The 20,853-nt window shown below is 36.1% G+C and overlaps 1 protein-coding gene across 13 annotated transcripts in view; it reads right to left on the bottom strand.

The window, feature by feature from the left end:
- The window catches only part of RGS7 (regulator of G protein signaling 7), a gene marked incomplete at both ends in the record, with an annotated part of 229,393 nt that overhangs the window by 27,148 nt on the left and 181,392 nt on the right, over positions 1-20,853 (bottom strand). For 10 of the 13 annotated variants that reach the window (XM_079550167.1, XM_079550168.1, XM_079550170.1 and 7 more), the window contains 6 exons: positions 2,291-2,477; positions 10,243-10,368; positions 10,852-10,962; positions 12,194-12,255; positions 13,002-13,100; positions 14,025-14,099. In XM_079550167.1, the coding sequence (XP_079406293.1) occupies positions 2,291-2,477; positions 10,243-10,368; positions 10,852-10,962; positions 12,194-12,255; positions 13,002-13,100; positions 14,025-14,099 (660 nt within the window). The remainder of the gene's footprint in view (positions 1-2,290; positions 2,478-10,242; positions 10,369-10,851; positions 10,963-12,193; positions 12,256-13,001; positions 13,101-14,024; positions 14,100-20,853) is intronic. The other 3 variants (XM_079550164.1, XM_079550175.1, XM_079550173.1) reach the window with 2 other exon arrangements.

Raw genomic sequence — 20,853 nt, 5'->3', positions numbered from 1 at the left:
TTCAGGCAACTGAGAGCAGAAGGGACCCTGGTACTGACGTACATATCACTGACGATGGGCATTAAAATGCTATATCTGTGCAAAAATCTATAAAAACAAGACTAAATTAGGTTGCATTAATATTGTTAGTGTACAATAAGTCGGAAATTGAGGATGGATATTATTTAGCACAATTGGTCTATTTTTACTTTTGTGTCACTCTCATTTGATATGGAATCCCACAGTACCATCTTTCAAGTCCAGAAATGCTTTTCAAAGCATTTTAAAGCACAATTAAATGACTTGATGTCTGCCAAAAATGAGTTGTTAGTGGTCCCTTTCCCAAGAGGCAGAGCTCCATTACTGGCTGAACTCTGCCACTGCAGGTGGGGCACAAATATGAGAGGTGCTAAAGCATCAAGCTGGAGTTGGGCTTGCCCCTTTTACTCTGCAAAATGGATCCTTCCTGGCTCGAGCTGTATGCTGAACTGCATCAAATACATAGAAGCCTGAATGCAGGAAAAAAAATGCTTTATTGAATATGGACAGCATACTTTACCTCTTTCAGAAACTGAAGGGGACAAAAAAGGAAAAAAAAAAAAAAAAAAAAAAAGTAAATCTGGAAGTAAAATTATGTTGAAACTTTACACTTATTTTTATGAAACAAAAATTGGATGCTGGCAAGGAACTAAATTTTCGTTTTCTGACTCAATTGCAAAAAAGTATTTTCCTTTCAACCTCTGAACTTGCTAGAGCTTTTATTTGTGCAACTTGTTTTTGCTGTATGCTAAATTCCTAAATCTCCAGTGGCTCAGTATATGTAAGCAACACCCACTTGTTTGGCTCATTAAAATCACTATGAATGATATAGTGTTTAATGACAATATTATTGTTTCATCATAGGTTGCTATTATAACAGCAATATGAGAGCACACAAATTTTCTTTCTTTTTATAATGGTAGAATTATTTGTCTTCCTACTTAGGGCAGAGGCACTTTCCCAAAAAGCAGAAAGATTGTCAGATTCAATTTCCTTTCTGCTTTGAGGGTCTTAGAACAGTATCTCCTGGCTTCCAAGTTGATGTCCTAATAATTAAGCTGTAGAAAATTCTGTAGGGATATGATCTCAATCTCTCCTTTTGACACCATTTCACTTTGTATTAATAATTAAATTTTCATCACTAGGCTGCTTATGAAAAAGGGAGGGCAGGAGTAGTTCTACAGCTTTTATTGTGAAACAAGTTATTTCTGTTGTATTTCTCAGAAGTCTTCAAGTACAAAATATTAAGCTATGAGTCAAATGAAATTTCATTTACCATTTAGGTGCTTGGGTTTTTTGTTTTTGGGTTTTTTGGTTTTTTTTGGCGGGTGGGGGGGATTTTTGTTTTTCAGTTTTATTTTTTTTCCCCTGAGGAAAACAGAAATTTGTATTTTACTGCTTTGTTTTAACTTATGCTCCCATCCCAAAAAGTAAGCATCTTCATAACCTAGCTCTGATTGAAAGTATCTTTTGATTATGGTATTCAAAAATGTACTAAGTCAAATCCCCAAAAGCCAGATAAGACATTTACAGACTGTTCTTTACTCCTATTATGCTGCTTATCAAAGAATACATCCTTAGGATGTTCTGTAGATGATAATTTAATACAACATCCATGGAATATGATATTTCTGCATAAGCCACTATCATTTTTTTCTCATGAGTCAGATTTTCTTCGTGATGAGAAGCCTCACTATTATAAATGACAGCAGCAGTTTTGGATGAGCACTGAGAGAAAAGACACTGAGTATGTATCAAGGGAAGTCCTTCACAGGCAGATCTTGAGAACTAGAAATTGATGCATATCAAACCCAGTTGAAGACTCCGGACACAGAAGTTTCATCAACAGAATTAATCACAGAATCATAGACTCATAGAATCCTTAGAGTTCAAAGGGACCTTTAAAGGCCATCTAGTCTAACTCCCCTGCAATGAACAGGGACATGCACAGCTAGATCAGGTGGCCCAGGGCCTGATCCAGCCTCACCTTGAAAGCGTCCAGGGATGGAGCATTAACCACATCACTGGGCAACCTGTTCCAGTGCCTCACCATCTTAACTGTAAAAGACTTTCTTCCTTATATCTAACCTATCCCTTTTTTGAGCTTGAAGCATCCAGATGCAAATAAATGTTACACATTTGAATTTCCAAAATATCGGTTTGGAACACAGAACATTACTGTTTAATTCTCAAATATATCTTATTTTATGCATATGCATCTCAGTAGCCAATATTCTGTTTCAGATTTCCATAAAAAGAATTGCAAACTGACCTGAGCATCTTCAAATGTGTATCTTCCAGGGTCTTTTACATTCTGCGTGGTTTTGTCATAACTTTTTGAATCTAGATTGATGGCACTGGGTGCACCTGGAGCAAGAAATTCTTGCCAGATTTCTTGGACACGAGCAGGAACTTCACGGATAGGCCTCTTCTTCAGGTCTTCTACTGCTAACCAGAACCTATGGCACAACACATCATCTTGACTTCCAGCTCAATATAATCACTAATGAAATGGTAATAGTTTTCTTTGCTCTTAAAAAAAAGAGTAAGGTAACTACAGGTTTCATATAGAACGTGTGAAAATAGGTAAAATCTATCAATTTATTCTGGGATCAAGACTGGTGCCATGTCAGGCAATCCAACTGCCATAAAAAGCAATTACAAGCCTAGACAAGAGAGGTGAGAAATGCTTCATTTCTTATGTATGTGTAGCTTTCTTAGGAGGTTTTCATTTAACTGGAATTAAACTGAGATTTCATTTCACCTGAGTCACAAAGTCTTACATCACTTATAAACCTATTGCTTTTTGACATTCCTTCAGAAGCTAATAAGAACTCATGCTCCTGATGTCTATGTAAATCTGAGTCCTGCTAAGCTATCAGCTAAATAACTGTATTGACAATTTTCCTACTTTTACTCCATAAATTATGTATGTAAAAGAAAAGCATTTCTATAATTTCATTTATTTGTTCAGTATTGCATTTCTAAACTTTTTTTTTTTAACTGCAGCGTTGAACAGAAGCACCCATTTTCCTGCTGCAGAGCAAACCAGCATCAGGCAACCACAGTGACAGTCATCCTTCTCATTCTAGAGAAGGATCACTAGAATGGGCTTGATCGAGCTGTGATCACAGCCAGCTAGCTATGAACTTTGTTATTCTGTTGTTATTTCCTATTAGGAGCTCTTTATTGTTACCTCTCTTACAGCTATTAGAACTCTCACTGCACAAAATTCAATTAAATTAAATCAGGATGTCATGCTTATGTACACTACAGAACCCTTACACAGTTGTGTTTTTTTTCCTCAGAGAGCTCAATTAAAGTATGATTTTTATCATGTTACATATGCAACCACTGCAAAAGATACAACTTTTCAGTATTGTTTTGATATGGTTGGCTCTATGAAACAGGTCGGCTGATGTGTGTGAAACAAGTCAGATTTTTACAAGGCTGACAGCTAATTTAGGTGGACCTTTAAAATGTGGTTCAATCCTGCTTAAAACATAAAATCAAACTGAAATCTCCTAGCTTTGTCCAAGAGTGAATGGTTGGAGAGAGGAACTGTGAATGGGTGTTCAGGTAAATGAAATAATACCACACTAAGTCCAAGTCATATTATAGTTACTGCAACAAATCATAAGAGACAGTAAAGCACTTTAAAGAAAAACTTAGAGTATTCCTCTTATGACACATTCTTCAGTTGAGATAATTTACCTTCTGGGCAGCAATTAATCCTTCAGTTCTGTTTCAAAACTGCTTTATAGTGTGCTGGGTGGAAGGAGCCCGTGCTCATGGGTTCCAAGCCACTACAGTCAGTGTCACAGTACCAAGCTGACTATTTTAGGCACTTCTGCACCTTCCAGTTGCATGGTATTTACACACAGCCTCTCAGCCTGTTAATCCCATAAAATTCTCCAAGAGATAAAGAAGTAATATTGTCCCAGTTTCGCAAATACATTAATAATGTACAGTGTTTTCTCCAAGGTCACAGAGTCTGTGCCAACACAGAAAAAAACTTTAGTTTCAAATATTCTGAGTAGAACCACTTATCTGTGTGATCCGCAGTATGAATTGAAAACAGTTCTGCACAAAGCCCACAGATATATTCTGGGAATCTGACGGCAATGCAGTATGTATAAAGGCCTCATAACTCAAGTTTTAAAACGGCACAGCTCAGAAACTTTAACTCAGTTCACTCTGTCAAATTTGGGCAACCTACTTTGGTTTCTTTAAGCTACTTTTAATATTTGCATCTAAAAGTGCATATCCTGCAGTGCCAACCCCTTTATATGCATCTTCTGGGACTGACTGATTACTCATGTGTATCAAAGTCAGGTAAGGAACAGAAAAATGAAAGAGAAGGATGTTCTTTGTAAACATACATTTTCTATCACCCTGCAGACAGCCTGAGTATCTAGCTCAAAGCTGTCACATTCTTGTTTGTTCCTTTATATGACTGCCAGTATCTCTGGAAGTCACTACAAGTATGCCTTAGGATGCTATTTTCTTTCTCAAGTGAACTGTTTCCATACAGTAGGTTATACTCAATTATGGGAAAATAGATGGGAGATAAATTGGACTTCTTTGAGTAAACATGAAGCTTCCAATATGGAACAGCAAGGTTGCATAGATACATTCTTAGAGGCTCAACATCAGATTTTCAATAAATTAATTTTATTCCACCCTTCTAACATTAGCATTTAAAAGCTCTATTGGAAATATGAGGCTCTAAATATAGAAAACACTTTAAAAGCATGAAGAAAATGCTGATTTCTGCAGCATGCTCCATCTAAGCAGCTTATTCACAGCCAAAACCGAGTTCCCTAATTTAATCTACTTTTCAATTTCTTAATCTGTGTTTAAGAAAAAATGCTTACCCTCCTCCCACATAAGAGTTAAAGTCAAATATGCAAAATTAGGAAAAGCCAAAAATGAGGCTGCCACATCTTGCATTTTCTAAAATAACATTTCTGAGTATCACATGGCTACCAAAAGCACAGATTATTGAAGGAAGTGGAAATGGATTCTGCAAGATCTCGGCAGAGGCCTCAAAAAGATGCACCTGTCTGCTTTTATACCTCTGCCTTGCGGGCTGTGATTAGAGCAAGGTAAAACTCCAGTAGCAAAGGGTATGTCTGCAACAGTAAATACACGAAAGGGGAAGAGAGGATAGAGGGAATTCCAAGTGCATTTTCTGGACAAATCTATGCACAGACTTGGTTCTACATTTCACAGAAGGAACTAGAGCTTTGTCTCTTTCCTTGAATGAAACTTGAAAATCCTGTTCATGTAGGTTAGCTTCAGTCATGGAGACCCTCGCTAGAGGATGCTCAGTACCATTTGAATAGACAGTCTGAGGGTCAGGGTATAAACCTTGCTGCTTTGCTCATCCCAGCATTTAGGCTGTGTCATACTGGGTCACAAGCCAGATGTATGGCTGAGTGAGAGTGTATAGCATGAGAATTGTACCTCCAGCCACATAACATGATAGGACACATGTTGAAAGACATCTGGGGCTTACGTCCTCCAGCTGGAAAACTTTCAAAGTGTGGGTGGCCGTGCCAGATAAATAGCACAGCTGCATCCCAGCTTCTGTCCCATTAACTGACCTAAATGACTGAGGCAGCCAACAGCAGATCCCAGATTAAGCTAATCAGTTATATTTAGCACATAGCAACATAAGAACACAGACAGAGGAAAAAAGCTGCAGTGATTCTCAACAAATGTGTGAGAATTAAGCAACATTGAGAAAGCAAGGTGGGTTTTCCATGGGCTTTGCAACCCATGTATGTGTCACAACAGGTCAGAGACAGACCTCAGCACTTTCAGCAAGACATTAACAAACTGCATTGAAAAAAACAGCTAGCATTTTTTTCTGGCTGCATGAAAGATTACTTTTTGACTCCTAGAAACCACCTGCTTGCCAAATATAACTTCAAACTTCAAATATAGTAGCACAAGAGTTCTTCAAAAAAATGGGAGGGAATTAAATCTGGCAACTAGTGTCTTCTGATCTGCAGAAATTACAATATTTTGGGGACTTGGGAGTTTACACTTCTGACTGAAACAGAAGTAAAGCACAGGTAATTTCAGCCTCAAAGATTACATTTTGGCCACATTAGCACTTAGAACAAGGTCTCATAATCAACGGTATGAGTTATAAACACTAGCAGTGCCTCAAAGAAAGTGCAGCTACCAATGCTTCTGTTCAGATTTGCTACACTATCAAGTACAGTTAATTGTTCATCATACATTTATAACTTCCCTGTTAGTGAAGACTGGTCATCAATAACAAAGAGTGACAAAAGAAGAAACAAGCTGGATTAAGAAAAAGAACTTTGCTTCTTGCACCATTTTCCCCCTAGTGCTCTAGAAAAGTACTGTCATGCTGTAATTAAAAAAATTACCAGTACCCTGGAGTAAATAAAACATAAAATTAAGCACTATGACTGAAACAATCTGTGGGCAAAAATTACACATTTTGGTAATACTTTTTAATTCATTTATTTTATAGGACATAATCACAGCATCTATTTCCAGTGTAGAACATTTTTACAGCAATTTAGGAGTCCATGATAAAAATTTCACACAATCTCAGCTTGCAGAGGTCTGAGCACATCCAACTTCATCAGGAGAAAACACTTAAAGAAAACTTAATTTAACTAATTTCTCAGTCCCTTTCCTTTCTCTGAACAGACAGAACTCAGTGCCTCTTTTCCTTAACTTGTTCATTCAATATGGAAGATAGTAAATGAGGGTCAAAGGAAAGGGCAACAGGTCCAGTGGCTTTTGCTTCTGTGTATCAGGGAAGATGCTCTGTCACTGTCCTCCATTCATTAACCTGTGAGGCTTTTGCAACTTTGGAGATCACCCCTACTGCAGTACTGAATAATAGACTGTGATAGGTTTTCAGATTGGCAGCACTGAAATTATTTAGATCTTCCAATCGTTGGTAAATCCTACAAAACAACCACGTAGGAGCAAACGTACAGTTCACACGAATGCTATTTTTCCAAAAAATTCTGCAGCATGAAGACAAAAGAAGGGTAGGGAGAGGAATGGAAATTTTCTACAGAGGTGAAGAAATTCAGTTTCCAGGTGCCACATTTCCGTAAGATTCTTTTCACTAGGTTACTCTTTGAAAATCTCCTTTCCCATGCTTGAACTACCTTGCAACTGAACTCAGTAGCACTGGATCATGCCAAAACTTAAGTCTCATGAATTCTGAATATTGGTAACCATGTTTGTAATAGGCAGTGGGAATTTTTATAAATTATCCAAACTTCAGCTGTTTGCTCTCTTGTATTGAACTGTATGCAAAGTGATGCATTCAAAACAGCTGCATGATAAGGAGAGATTACAACTCGTAGATATGTTAGGTGAATGAAGAATCCATTCTGGCTGTTAGTAAAACTCAATCACATTGCAATTAAGCTGCCATGCTGATAAACCTTATCGGGCTTTCTGAAGAGCTCACTGCTAAATGATCAAGCAGAACTAGATTCATGAGATGGCTTACAGTTTTACTCAATATCTCCCTCAGAAGGAGCATTCCTTTGCTACCCTTCACAACACCCCTGGAGAGGGAAATACTATTAATTCCAATTTATGGGCAAAGAAAGAAAAACAACAGAGAGGGACAGAAAAAAAGAAGTGAGTTCTGATTGCATTCTCCTTGATTGCACAGTTCTTAGTTTTAACTCATGACTCAAGTTTCTTTATCCCTGTTCTGTTTCTCAAAACGCAATCTATATCCTCTAAGACTCAGGTTCTCAGCCAGTTTAGGCACTCTCAGTTCAAGTCAATGAAACAGTAATACTGGGACATTTAACTACTTAGACAATTACACTTGAATACAAATGCTGTATATCGTAGACTTAACAACTGATTCACATTTCAGGCTTTTGTGATTGTTTGTTTTGAAGTGAGGTATAAGAATTCTAATCAATTAGATTCTCTCTGTAGTGTTTGAGTATCTCTTGTACTGTACTGGGTAACTTGAATCCACAGTCCCAGCTGTATTACCTCCCTTGAGTTTAATGGCACTTACTGATTATGACTGTAGAAGGATAAGAGCTAGCTACTGACTTGAATTCACACTGTTGCAGTAGGAAGAGTGAATGGAAATAAACATTTTGTTCAAGGTGGCTGTCAAATTCAAAAATAAGAAAAAACAAATTGCTGTAGTGTGGTTAATAACTGAGCAAACGAACAGGTAGTCTTTTAAATTTAAGGTTTTTCTAATAATAACGCTTGAAACCACCATGCCCCAAATGCTTTTAATTTCTCTTAGTGTGACCTGTAATATTTTTATTCTCATATGCAATGAGCCTTACAAATTCATGCTTTGTAACCTGATTTTACTGTTTGAGCTTAACTGTGGATTGATTTCCCCAGTTTGAGAACGCATAAATATAATTCAGAGCTTGTGAGACAGTTTTCAGTTAATATCACAGAAAGCCCCTTTAAAGTAAGAATTTGATCCTCTGCCTGATTCTTCCCAATGAAGCCTTTAAGCTCATATTCACTGCTGCTGTTAGGTATTTTATAATACCAATGTAAAAATCTAGAGAGATGGAAGAGAAGATGGCATGTCAAGGAATCAGCTCTGAACAAATTTCTCTAGTGTATTTTTCTGGATCAGTCACTTGCAGTTTGCCTGTGGTTAGTGTTGTAAATAGGATTAGAGAAAAGAGCTGGGGATTATGTGGGTAACACTGTAGTTGGCAGAAAGACAAATGAATCACAGAAACACACTGAAACTGCAGTACATACCAGGCTGGATAGGTTTATGTTTGAACAGCTGCTCTGCGTAAGGAATTGCCAGGATGTTTTGTGAGTGAAAAAACGATTTTTTCCCTCTTTAGGTATCATGCTGAGTTCATCACTGGATTTGTTAATTAACAAAAAATCTTTATATGTCACTAATGAACTTATCAGCATGGAAATCAGGCTATATTTCCATGTTTGAGCTATATTTCCAGAGAGATAAAGTCAAAAAAAGTCATTTGGGAAATATAAGGTATAGAGTACATAATATATACTTGTGATGCAAAGTTCAAAGTATGAACATGGTCAGCAACTTAGAGAAATCCATCCCTAGTTATTCCGCAGTTAATCCTAAATTAACAACAAGGAGGTTTGTGCAATTACTGAGCATTTAAGAAACCAACACCACAAAGTGCTAAATGCCTCTTGTAAAATGTTATGTAAAGGAAACTCTAATGCTATGTAAAGGAAAAGGAAAGGTTATACTGCACCGCTTAGGACTAAGTGCAGGCACACACACACACAAAAATGAGGTTCAGGAATTTTCTAAGTTTTGTAATGTAAGTAAATAGGATTTTATATTCCTTATGCTATTGGTGAATGAGAAGTGGTACAGATGACATTTGACAAGATGGAACATAGAGAAAATAGTGGCATACATGCTTATGTGCTATATACAGTCTGACTCATCAGTCAAAATACTGCTATTGGTTCCTCTGAAGTAATCCCTACCATAAGACTTCCTCAGAACAGCAATACTAGATATGCTGAAAGCCAATGGAAGGAATACTATTTCTTTAAGTCAAAGAATATTTCTCTTGAAATATTTGGAATAGTTCTTTGAATAATCTTTTTGAAATAATACTGCTTATATACATGTGTGATTTAAGATTCATACACTAAAAACAAATTTGCATTTTGCAATTAGTAAGGAATTTGAAAGGTGAACATCACATTACTTCTGTGTCTGATCCATATGATCTTCGTGGAGGTCTCTTTTCAAGAGACCAAGAATCCACATAAACGGGACCAACAGTGAAAGTTTTAACTTTTATTTCTAAATACTTTATCTATTTTTTTTTAACAAATTTTCTTTAAAACTTTACTTTTTTTCATAAAACCAAACATAATAAAAGCTACTGAATAGGTTTTAAGTGGGTCAGTGTTTTAATGCTGTATAATAGAATGAGCTGAGAGAAAGTCTTTTATGTGGGTATTTGGACCAAAAGTTGAATATGAATAGGAGACCATTTCATGCGAGTCTCTGCTAATTATATTAGTTTTTCTCTCAACCTAAATATAAAAACCGGCAGCAATTCACATGAATTGACTCCAAAACATAAGACACAAGATAACTTTTGATGGGATTGAAATCAAGAAAGAATATGTCATCCGAAAATATTAATAAGAAAATAAGAAGTATCTTAGGAGCTACTAAAACATAAAGTATTTCACCTTAAATTTTCTGAACTGAATTCAGACTCCAGAAACTTGAGAAATTGCTCTCTTCCCACAGGGTCTTTCAAAGCTTCATCCATGCCAAATCCCCATCGTTTCACCCTCTGCTGTCCTGGCTCTTTGCTACAGGAAAGGAAGCAATAAAACCCACAATCAGCAATACTTCAGTGTTTTAGTGCTCTATGTACAGAATATAGCAGATAAAATCCTAGAGCTCAGCCAGAAATTTCTCACTTTCCAGATTGCTCACATCAGTGCAAAGTTCAGCAATGAGTAACCAGGCTGTTATTGCTCAGACAGGATGAAGATAAAATGCATTCACTTTTGCAGAAGAAAAAGGACTTCCAACTAGCAAATGTTACCAGATTTCAAAAAGTCATGTTTTTTTCCCCACACTGGAATCCTATAGACTGGTTACAGTAACTTTACATAGATTTATTAATCCATAGCTCTTCACATCTTCTGAAGCTAGAAAGACCAAAAGGATATTGCATTTACTTTTGCTTCAGTATTTTCCTTCAATGCCTCTTTCTGCCTGAAACTTTCACATTTCAAGAGAAGCCTGCTAAGCACCCTTCACCCAAAAGACAAAGGAAAAATATATACCTTGCCTCCAGTTCCCAGAAAGTGGTGTCATCAGATATCCAAGGGTTTGAGGGATCAGGGGGCACAAGAAAAGGATCATATTCCAAATACTGCTCTGTATAAGCTAATAGACTAGGAAAACAAGAGCATCAAACATTTGTCATGTCAGGAGGAGAGAAAACCTTATTGTGTTATCCAGTCAAGAAGCTACTGTGCCTCAACCAAACCGCTGTAACCAGGTACATGTACATTCCAAAACAACCTACAAGCTCAAGCTAAAATATGTTTGCTATGCTTTAAAAAAATTAATGATTCCATTAACGCTGAACTTGTGGATCCTTGAGGAAAGAGCATGCTTCGAGGCTTTCTTACCAAGAGCTGAAATAAAATAAATTACAAACTTTCCTAATATGTCCAAAAATATCCCCAAAAACCACAAAGTTGTTTTTTTCAAAAAACTTCAGGGTTCACGAATAGGTCTGAATCCCATGAACAAACCAAAAACTTCTTTATGTTGTGTTCTGTTACTTTACGTCTCCCATGTTCTAATTCCCACTTTCTTTTTGCCTAATAATTATTGAAAATCATTGAAAAGTGAGGAAAAATATTACTTCTTGTTGTTTACTGCTTACAGTGTACTCAGTCCATAATCTCTACTGTTCAGCAAGCAGAACACAATGCATGTGAATACATAAATATGTATATATAAGCAAACACATGTGGACACACCTATATGATAGGATGAAGATGTGTTTGGTTTTATTTCCTTCAGTTGATCTTATGCAGCTTAATCTTTCTGCAGTTTTCACTTTATCCATGTACTTCATGATCCGTAAGATACAGCAGACATTTTCTTTACCTAAACTGAAGGTGAACTTTCTAAAGAGCTTTTTTGAATGGTTTGGTGTCTAGCCCCTTACTTGCATATTTTGTTCCAACTTGGAAAGAGATTCCTGCTGGTGTTATGTGCTTTTGTTGGATGTAAGCTCAGAGCCATGTTGCTCAAGCTGAGAGCTCATCACCCAGCAAGCTCTATCAATCAGATCCCTTGCTTTGTCAGTGATTACCCTTTCGAAATATCAAACTATAACCCCAGACCTATTTCTAGTTAGCCTCCCTGTCAATGCAAGGGGAAACTTGAGAACACTTGGTCAGAGGCCACTACAGTGACTTGAATTTATCAGGAATATCTGGGCCATCTTTTATCAGAAAAAAAAATTCATACCTCACACTTAAACTCTCTTCAGTTATTTCTGTGACATGAGTTCTCTAGCCTCTCTTTCTTTCAAGCTATTTCATGCTGACATTTTCCAAATAGTTATCAGTCTAATTGAAAAAACAGAAGATGTGACAATATACTTACCTCTCTGCAACTTTTGACATTTTTAATCGATGTCTGTCTAATTGCATTTGCCAGTGTTTAATCTGTGAGAAAGGAAAGCAGAGTGTTATGAGTAATTCATTGCTTGGCTCTATTTCCATAACTTTTTTATTAGGGCTGTAATTTACCCTGGGGCACAGAAAAGAAGTATATCTGAAATAAAACAACACTTCATCAGTGTAGTTCTAAAATAAATGGAATTTTCCATCAAAGAGAAAGATTATACAGAGGAAAAATAAAAAAAGAAAAAAGACCCATTGTAACATGCAACATTTTTCCCTACAGGTTCATCAAAAGAAATTCAATTAGCCTTTTTTAGATTTTTGAAGAAAGCTACTAACTCTTCAGACATTTACCTTCTCCCATTTCTAATGACTCAGGAAAGACTAATGAAATATTAACAACAGATAAATGTGTGAACCCATATATGCACACAATGAAAGGTTAGTGTGCCCCCATAGCTCAAATCAAAGTGGTGAAAGGAAGAGTGATTGAGGAGTGTAATACTAAAGGAGCTAATGGGCTGAGCTATGCAAAGAACCCACCAACTGGACTGTTTCTAACTGCCTTCAACTGTTTCATCTGAGATATAAATCATGTCACATTTTGTCTCATTAACTTTAATAGAAATTACATACCTAAGTCCATATACATGATGCAAGGAAAAAGTCTACTAAGCAATTCACAGATCTACTCTGAACATACTTCCCAGGTAGGACAATTTTTGGTTTACTACCTACTTTCCTAAAAAGTTCATTTAAAAGTAAATGCTTGTAGTTATTTTTCAAACCTCTTGGTGTAGTTCATCTTCTGTGGGAGGCTTAGACTCTGGCACTGGTGTGTGAGTAGGGCTGTGACTTCGGATGTCATTTTGTAAGCCATAGACAGACTACGCAAAAAATACGGAACAATGAGAGTTGCTTTTAAACAACATTTCCTACATAAACCCACAGTACATAACTGGGATAAAGTGCTCAAGACTTTCTTCCAGATCACCAGCTTCTAAAGAAGCTGTAAATAAATCATGTGCTCACATAAAATTTTGTTTCTGTGTATCAATAAACTGTACAAAAAAAACACAATTTCCTAAAGTCACTGAACATCAACTTGTATTTTGTCTCTATATTAATGACACAGCAAACATGGGGGATGACACTGAAAGACAGCTATTAGAATAAGGTCAGTGGGAAAAACTAGTCAGTTGGAAAATAATATAGTTTCCTTTTGAAGACACTAAAATATACCCCAAAAGGCACACTTAAAGTTGGACTCAGTCTACATTATGATAAAGAGGATTCGATAGAAAATATTGTTTCATTCCACCTATATGTCCCTAGAGAACCGAAAACAGTTTGTATCAGGATACTAGTGCAGATGAAGCTTAGTTTGTCCAGTTTTTGTACATCTGTTTGATGCAAAATTGTAAAATAGAGGCAGCCTTTTCATTAAAGGTTGCACAAGAAGCACTACTGTTATAGTTTACACTGCATTTTTTCATTTATTTTTCCTTAACTAATAACATAAACATTTTCATTTATTCAAACTACTGAACAACATGAATAACATAAGCAAAAAAAAAAAAAGATTATTTTCATAATCTCTGGGTATTCCTCCAAACACTTTCTTATGTGACAGCATTTACTTAGCATTAGAAAATTCGTAAATAGTAATTAATTTAAGACCTTATTAAGTAACAAAATATGTTCATGTACTCATTCCTTGCGGCAGTAATAAAAAATTTTTTAATAAACTACAGAACTTCTTGCAATAAATTACCTCAATTTCCTGCTTCTTATATAATTGCAGTACTTACCTTTCTTGTTTTATGTGGATTTCTCATTCTTGAAGACTTTTTTATATCCACTTCAGTAGTGTTTACACATCCAGGCTATTCAAAGAAAAAGAAAGGAAAGAACTAGTTTCTTTTAATTCATCTTTCATAATTTTCTTTAAGTACTAAACTCCCTGTAGAAGTCCATTTTTTATTCATTTCTGGAAGCAACTAATAATTGTTATCCTCTCAGGTGAGTTTTACCTATTGATTTTAAAGGGATTAGATATCCCACTGGGAGTGGGAAGTAAAAAATCTACTCTCTAGTGAGAGTACACGTGTTAGTGAAAATAGGTTGTCTTGCTTTACTTTTAGTGGAATTTGGAATTTACTTGCCAAAGTGGAATTATTATCACACTAATGGCAAAATCACCAGGACTGCTCTAAAAGTAATGCCTCCTGTTTTATTACGTTGGCTCATGATATCAGAGGTGGATGTTGATAGTATGACCAAGTTGACCAAGTCCAAGTTGAAACCTCCCACCAACATTCTATTACATGTAAATAGTTGCCATGTGACAGACAGCAGGAGAGGGGCAGTCTGACGTGGAAATACAAATGAAGCAAAGATGCGTCACTGAATTCCTTCATACAGAAAAAATGCCATTCTTGGATCTTCATCAATGCATGCTGAACATTTATGGAGATCAAACAGTGGTTGTAAGCACAGTGAGGTGGCAGGTGGTGTTTTTCAGCAGTGGCAACAGCAACAGTGGTTCACCTCTGTTGGCATGCAAGCTCTTGTTCAGTGCTGGTGAAAATGCACAGCTAATGGTGATGATTACATAGAAAAATAGTGTTTTGTAGCTGAGAATTTGCTCTACATAATTATTGTTATTGTGCTCTTTTTATCCATTGTAGTTTCTATGGAAATAAATAGGAGACATTACTTTCAGAGCAACCTACATGTCTCCTCATCATTCTGCAAAATGCTTGATAAGGTGCAGGTGTAAATCTTCACAGAAAAAAACTTTTCATCTTTCTTATATTGACAGTCAAGAAACAAATACATTTCATTAAACAGGACAATGGTACTTTATCTCCAGAAACCTATTTCAAATAACAGCTTTTAAATTTAATTTAATTTAAAATTAAAATAAATTAAATTTAATGATTTTAAATGCAGTATTTAAAAAAATATATACTTTTTTAACTGTAAATATTACAATGATATGTATTTTATTCATATTACATTTCAAGAATAAACAGTTCCTCATTACAAAGAATATACATAGGTACTGGGATAATATCAAGACTGGATCTGTGTAATGTACCAGGAAAACTATTTTATTGCAGCATTTGCATGCAAATGCATTCTTATTCCATAGGATTTGTACAGAGCATTAATAACACATTTTCTGAGACAATTTTTTTCCATTAAAATATAATGTCCATAAAATTTAACATTATCTATGTTACACAAGAGGAATTGTATAAGTCCATTGCAGGGTACATTTGAAATGTTGTTATTTCTTATTTCTTTTTCCTACAGCACTCAATACACTGTCTTCAGCACTGCTCTTCTCTGCAGATCTGTTAGCAATAAATTCTTTCACACTATTTTCTAATGTTATTACCACTGAAACAGCTCACCTGGTGACTTTCCAAAGTAGGGAAGGACAGTGATTTAACAATATTTTGACTCTGTGAGCGTTGCTAGATTAACCAATGATTAGACTGTCAAGAATCACATCTCACTATTATATCTACGCTGTTGTAGTTGGGTTGGTATTATTTAGGGGAAATAAAGCTCTACCCAAAGACATTTTCATCTTTTAGTTATGTAATAAAGAAATAAAATATAACAACATTTTTTTCACCACAGTAGCATTTCTTCTATTCAGCAACAAAAGTTAATTTGAGTACTAAATCTCAGAATGGCTTGTAACTCTCAAACTCAACAGTAGGTTGAAAAGTACAAAATTCCGCATGACAATCAATTTAAAGGCTGAAAGCAATTTCATAGGACAGTATACTGAGATACAAAGTTAAAAAGAAAACATTTCATCTACTTCAGGATTATGGCAGCAGCTGGCCATGAAGACTGGAGCTTTTAACAGTATTTCAGCCCCTGAAAGCAGCTATTTGAATAGCAGGCACACTTACATAAGGTACAAACTGTTATAGGTTTTTTTTTAGTCTTCAGTTATGGTTTGTTAAAAACATGTCTTAAAACAAAACAAAACATAAAACTCATCGGAGGCGTCTTGTTTTGAAAGATTTCAAGTCCACTAGCAATGAATTGGCATAACCAGATCTAGCACTTTGACCAGGTAACTTACAAGTTCTGCAGACCGATGAAAATAAGAAATTCTGGGAAACTTGTAGGATTGGAAGAAGGGCAATGCCTGCACTGTTTAGAAGGAAAGCCAATCCAATACTGAACTTCTACAGCATCTGGTAGAATCTTACTGAAACCTGGCTGTTTACAACCTCTTGGGGTGATGTTATGTTGCTGTGGCACAGCAGAAGCAGCACCAGAATGATACAGGCAGGAAAATCAGTAAGCTTCACTGAGCAGGGGAAGGCAGTCAAAGGCATTATCACAGTACTATCACAAGCCAGGGTAACAGGGGCTTAGCACATATGTCACCACTACAGAGTGTTTTCATTATGTGATTCAAATTACAGCACCTAAAAGATTCAGGGTCATAATTCATACTTTATTCTCAATTAAAGAATATTTATTAAATTGATTCTTGACATAAGTTCTCTTGTTTCTGTGGTGCTGCCACAGTTCATCTGTCAGTATTTAAGAATAAATACCAAACATATTTTCAATTCAAACAAAAATAAAAGGTTGCCTCATTTGAACATCTTGCCAAAGTAATTCAGTCTTTGCTGGAAAACCTTTGCTTTGCTGGACAATGTTTCATTTTATTCACATGCCCCTATTAACATAATAAGTATGTCTTTCAATACAATTACATCCAGCTGTGTTTTGTGTTGTTTTTCAACTGGACTACCATAGTTAAAATAGTGAGATGCCTGTCATAGTCCTCGGCTGCAAGACTCCCATTTAGTGTGCAATATATAATTTCCATACTAATACCATAAATAGTTTTCAAACAGACTTCCTGGAAGAATTGAAGCCTATTATATAAAAGTAAATAGAACACTTATTTCTTTCAGGACTAATATACTATATGAAAACAGTCCCCCACAGTCACAAACACATAGGAAGCACTTGTGACCTTGCTGAAATTGTCATTCAGCAAGATCATAACCAGGATAGAATTAGGCCCTTATCTGATATTAAATAAGATGTCTGAAATACTAACACATATTTAAAGGAATCTGATTTTATTTTCATCCATCAGCTGACACACTCTCAAAGTATAAATGACACTGTTAATATACACAGAATCGCTGAGGTTGGAAAGGACCTCAAGAGATTGTTGAGTCCAACCTCCCTGCTAAGGCAAGGTTCCCTATAATGGGTTGCACAGGTAGGCATCCAGATGGGTCATGAATATCTCCATAGAAGGAGACTCCACATCCTCTCTGGGCAACCTGTTCCAGTGCTCCATCACCCTTCCCGTAAATAAGTTCTTTTGCGTGCTTTTATGGAACTCCCTATGTTCACATTTTAGGCCACTGCTTTTTGTCCTATCACTACACACCACCAAGAGCCTGGCCTCATCCATTTACCTCCCACCTCCCTGTAGATTCCTATAAACACTAATTAGATCCCTCCTCAGTCTTCTAATCCCCAGGCTAACAGACCAATGACAATAAATTCAGTGCTGAATTGAACAGATACAGATAAATATTTGAAAACAAAACAATAAAAGCCAGAACACATATGGAAGATTTATTTATCCCTACTTCAGTTATTGAACAATCACATTAGTATGAATCCCTGTCGACACTACTTTACTACTTTCTATTGATACTGTCTAGAAGGCTACATGGTAGGAATCCACTAAGAAACACAGCAGAAGGATGAAGCTTCTCTTGCTTTGCATCCCATGGCTGGTGGAGTGGAAGACTTTATGTGAATCTGACTATAGACAATGTTTGAACAAAAACACTCGAGGGTATGTTTAGTTAAAAAATGTACAATTGCTACGGTCATCTTTATATGTAACAAACTCTGTATGATCTACTTGTAATGCTGGTAAGTGCAAAATCTTAAAAAAAAAAAAAAAAAAAAAAAAAAAAAAAAAAAAAAAAAAGAAAAAGTAAATTGAGATACTGTCTCTTTTCTTAAAGAGTATGGCAACTTAACTGTAAATCTACTTAACTCTTCCAAACCAGAAGCTTCCTTGTATCTGATACAAATAAACTCACATGTATGTGGGAAAGCATAACTTCATCCATTGCAATAGGGTGGGAATTGCCTGCCTGTGTTGCTGCTCTGTAGAAGCTGAGGTAGAAGTTAAGTATAAGTCAGCAGAGTGCCCTTGCAGCCATAGAGGTTAATCACACATCCAGCTGAATTAGCAACAGCACAACCAGCAGGCAAAGGAAGGGGTTAACTCTTTTGCTTAGCATCTTGAGAATAATATATCTGGAATCCCAAGACCAGTTTTGGGCCTCGCAGACAATGCAAGATATAAATTCAAAATGGAAAAATCTGGTGAAGGAATAGCAAGATGATCAGGAGGCTGAACATACGACAGACAAAGAGAGGATGAGGGAATCAGACTTATTTATCGTTCAAAAGAGGACAGCTAACTGCTGTCTTCTGATGCCTGAAGGGGGTTTGCAAAGCTGGACTTGTTCCAGACGTGCACCGTAAAAGCATGAGAAGCAACAGTCAGAAATGGCAATAAGGGAAAGTGCTGTCAGCTACAAAGGAAATATTCTTCGTAATAGAAAAAAATTGCTTAGAGGGGCTGCAGAATCTCTATTTTTTGTGATTTCCAAAGCTTTTGTAAACGAGGGCCTGGACCATTTTATTCAACTTAGCACTGCTATGAGCAGGAGGTTGAAATCAGGGACCTCCAGAGGTCCCTCTCAGCCCATGTTTTTGTGATATAGGCTATAATCTTTACAAAGAGCAGGGAATGAAATAAAAATAATCCACACTGTGGAACGCTCCAGTGAAAAGTTCATGGCAGTGTGAAATTGATCATCCTGTCCTCTGATTTCCTCAACAGCAGAATGGAAAGACAAGACTGGTAGTTGCTTCCTCTGCCCTCTAACAGCCAGCAGTGTGTGTTCTCAACTCATAAAAATTAACTAAGTGTTGACAAGGAAAACTAAATCTCACAGCCTCTTCACCTAGAAAAGCATAGGTGATATTTAAAATAATTGCATCCTTTCAATATGCATGCCCATAAACTCAGCGTACATTAAAGCATTAAATGTAAAATTTCCCTGGGTTTCAATGTCAATTCATTTTGAAATAGATTTTTACATTTGTTTTGCAAGCAGGGGACTAACTGGTTAAATGTAATAAAAAATAACAAATTTAATGCTTCAGATTTATGCAATTTAACATGAAGTATCTCAGTTGGAAAAAAAGAGTAAAAAAAGATAGAAGTTAGAGCAAGTCAAATGCACAAATGTAAAGACAATACAGAGGTTGAAAACTTTTAAACTGTTTTTAACAGCAGATTATCACAAATATAGGAAGCTTAAAATTTGAAATATCCAAAGTCTCAAATGTCAGTGTTGCTTTCTGCAACTATCTATTCTGTTATTTCTGTCATGATTTCTGTTACTTTCTTAGGAAAGGAGTCTTCTAAACCTCAGCAGTCACTATTAATATTTCTCACTTCTGAATGAGGGAAACAAAGATAATTAGATAATAAATACTTTGAAGAACATCAGAGTTAAATTTTATCTGTTGTTTTAATATTCCAGTTTACTTGTGGAGATAGCTGGACTGTGCATAGTTGAAATTCAAACAAGAATAAGAGGATGAAAGAAGCATGGCAAAGAAAAAAATGCCAGTGGTGCTCAGCTGGAAAAAAATAAATGAGGATAGCCAGAGGAATCCCCAGTTTGACCCTGGGTATGTGGGAAAGTTTATTTTTCTCAGACAACATCTAGCACCAAAGGAGACATGAAAATCCTTTATTGAGCAAGTTGTCAGTAATGGCTAGGAGTGTTTCTCACAGAGAAAAACACAGGCTATTGTATAGGTATAGACATTCTTCTGCAATGAAGCAATTTTTCATTTCCCAGAGATGCAAGTTATTGGAGTATGTGGAACCTGTGAAGACTTATAAGGAAGGGCTGAGATTTTTTTAATATTTTTGCTTTTACCTCATTTTACTCTACATTATGCACTTCAGGGTCAATGGGTAAGATGACTTTGCTGTGCAGGAGCACAGCTATTAATGACTTTGATGGTACAATGGAAAGTCTTATAGAAACACTCCCAGTGTGCTAAGTACAATTGGTCAGCTCTTTTAAAAGTATTTAGAGGAACAGCTTTTATAAGGTCCTGTCAAAGGATGGTTGCTCTCTTTTTAATCCTTTAAAAGAAAATCAAATAACTGTTTTCCTAATGTTTATCTGATTGCTAACTTTATAACTATTACATCAATCAGCCTCAAATAACTGACAAAAAAAAAAATAATCCAGTAACCACAGATTAAAGTCCATGGGGACGTTATAGAAATTGCAATAAGTAGGTTAGCTTGATTATGACTTTATATACAGATATTACCAAGTTCTTTCAACTCTCTACAACTCCAGACTAAACTTCTCTAAAATTGTATCACATTTTTCCTAGTTCTTCCCAAGGTCTCTCTTTTCTGTTGTAAGTTAGCTCATCTGGGAAGTACAGTGATGCTTTCCAATTAACACTGATAAATTATATTTAATGTTCAGGAAGAAAATCCCAAGATTTTCT

The sequence above is a fragment of the Tetrao urogallus genome (assembly GCF_951394365.1).
Source record: "Tetrao urogallus genome assembly, chromosome: 2".
NCBI classification, from domain to species: Eukaryota; Metazoa; Chordata; class Aves; order Galliformes; family Phasianidae; genus Tetrao; species Tetrao urogallus.
This window is presented reverse-complemented; position numbering and strand designations above follow the sequence as displayed.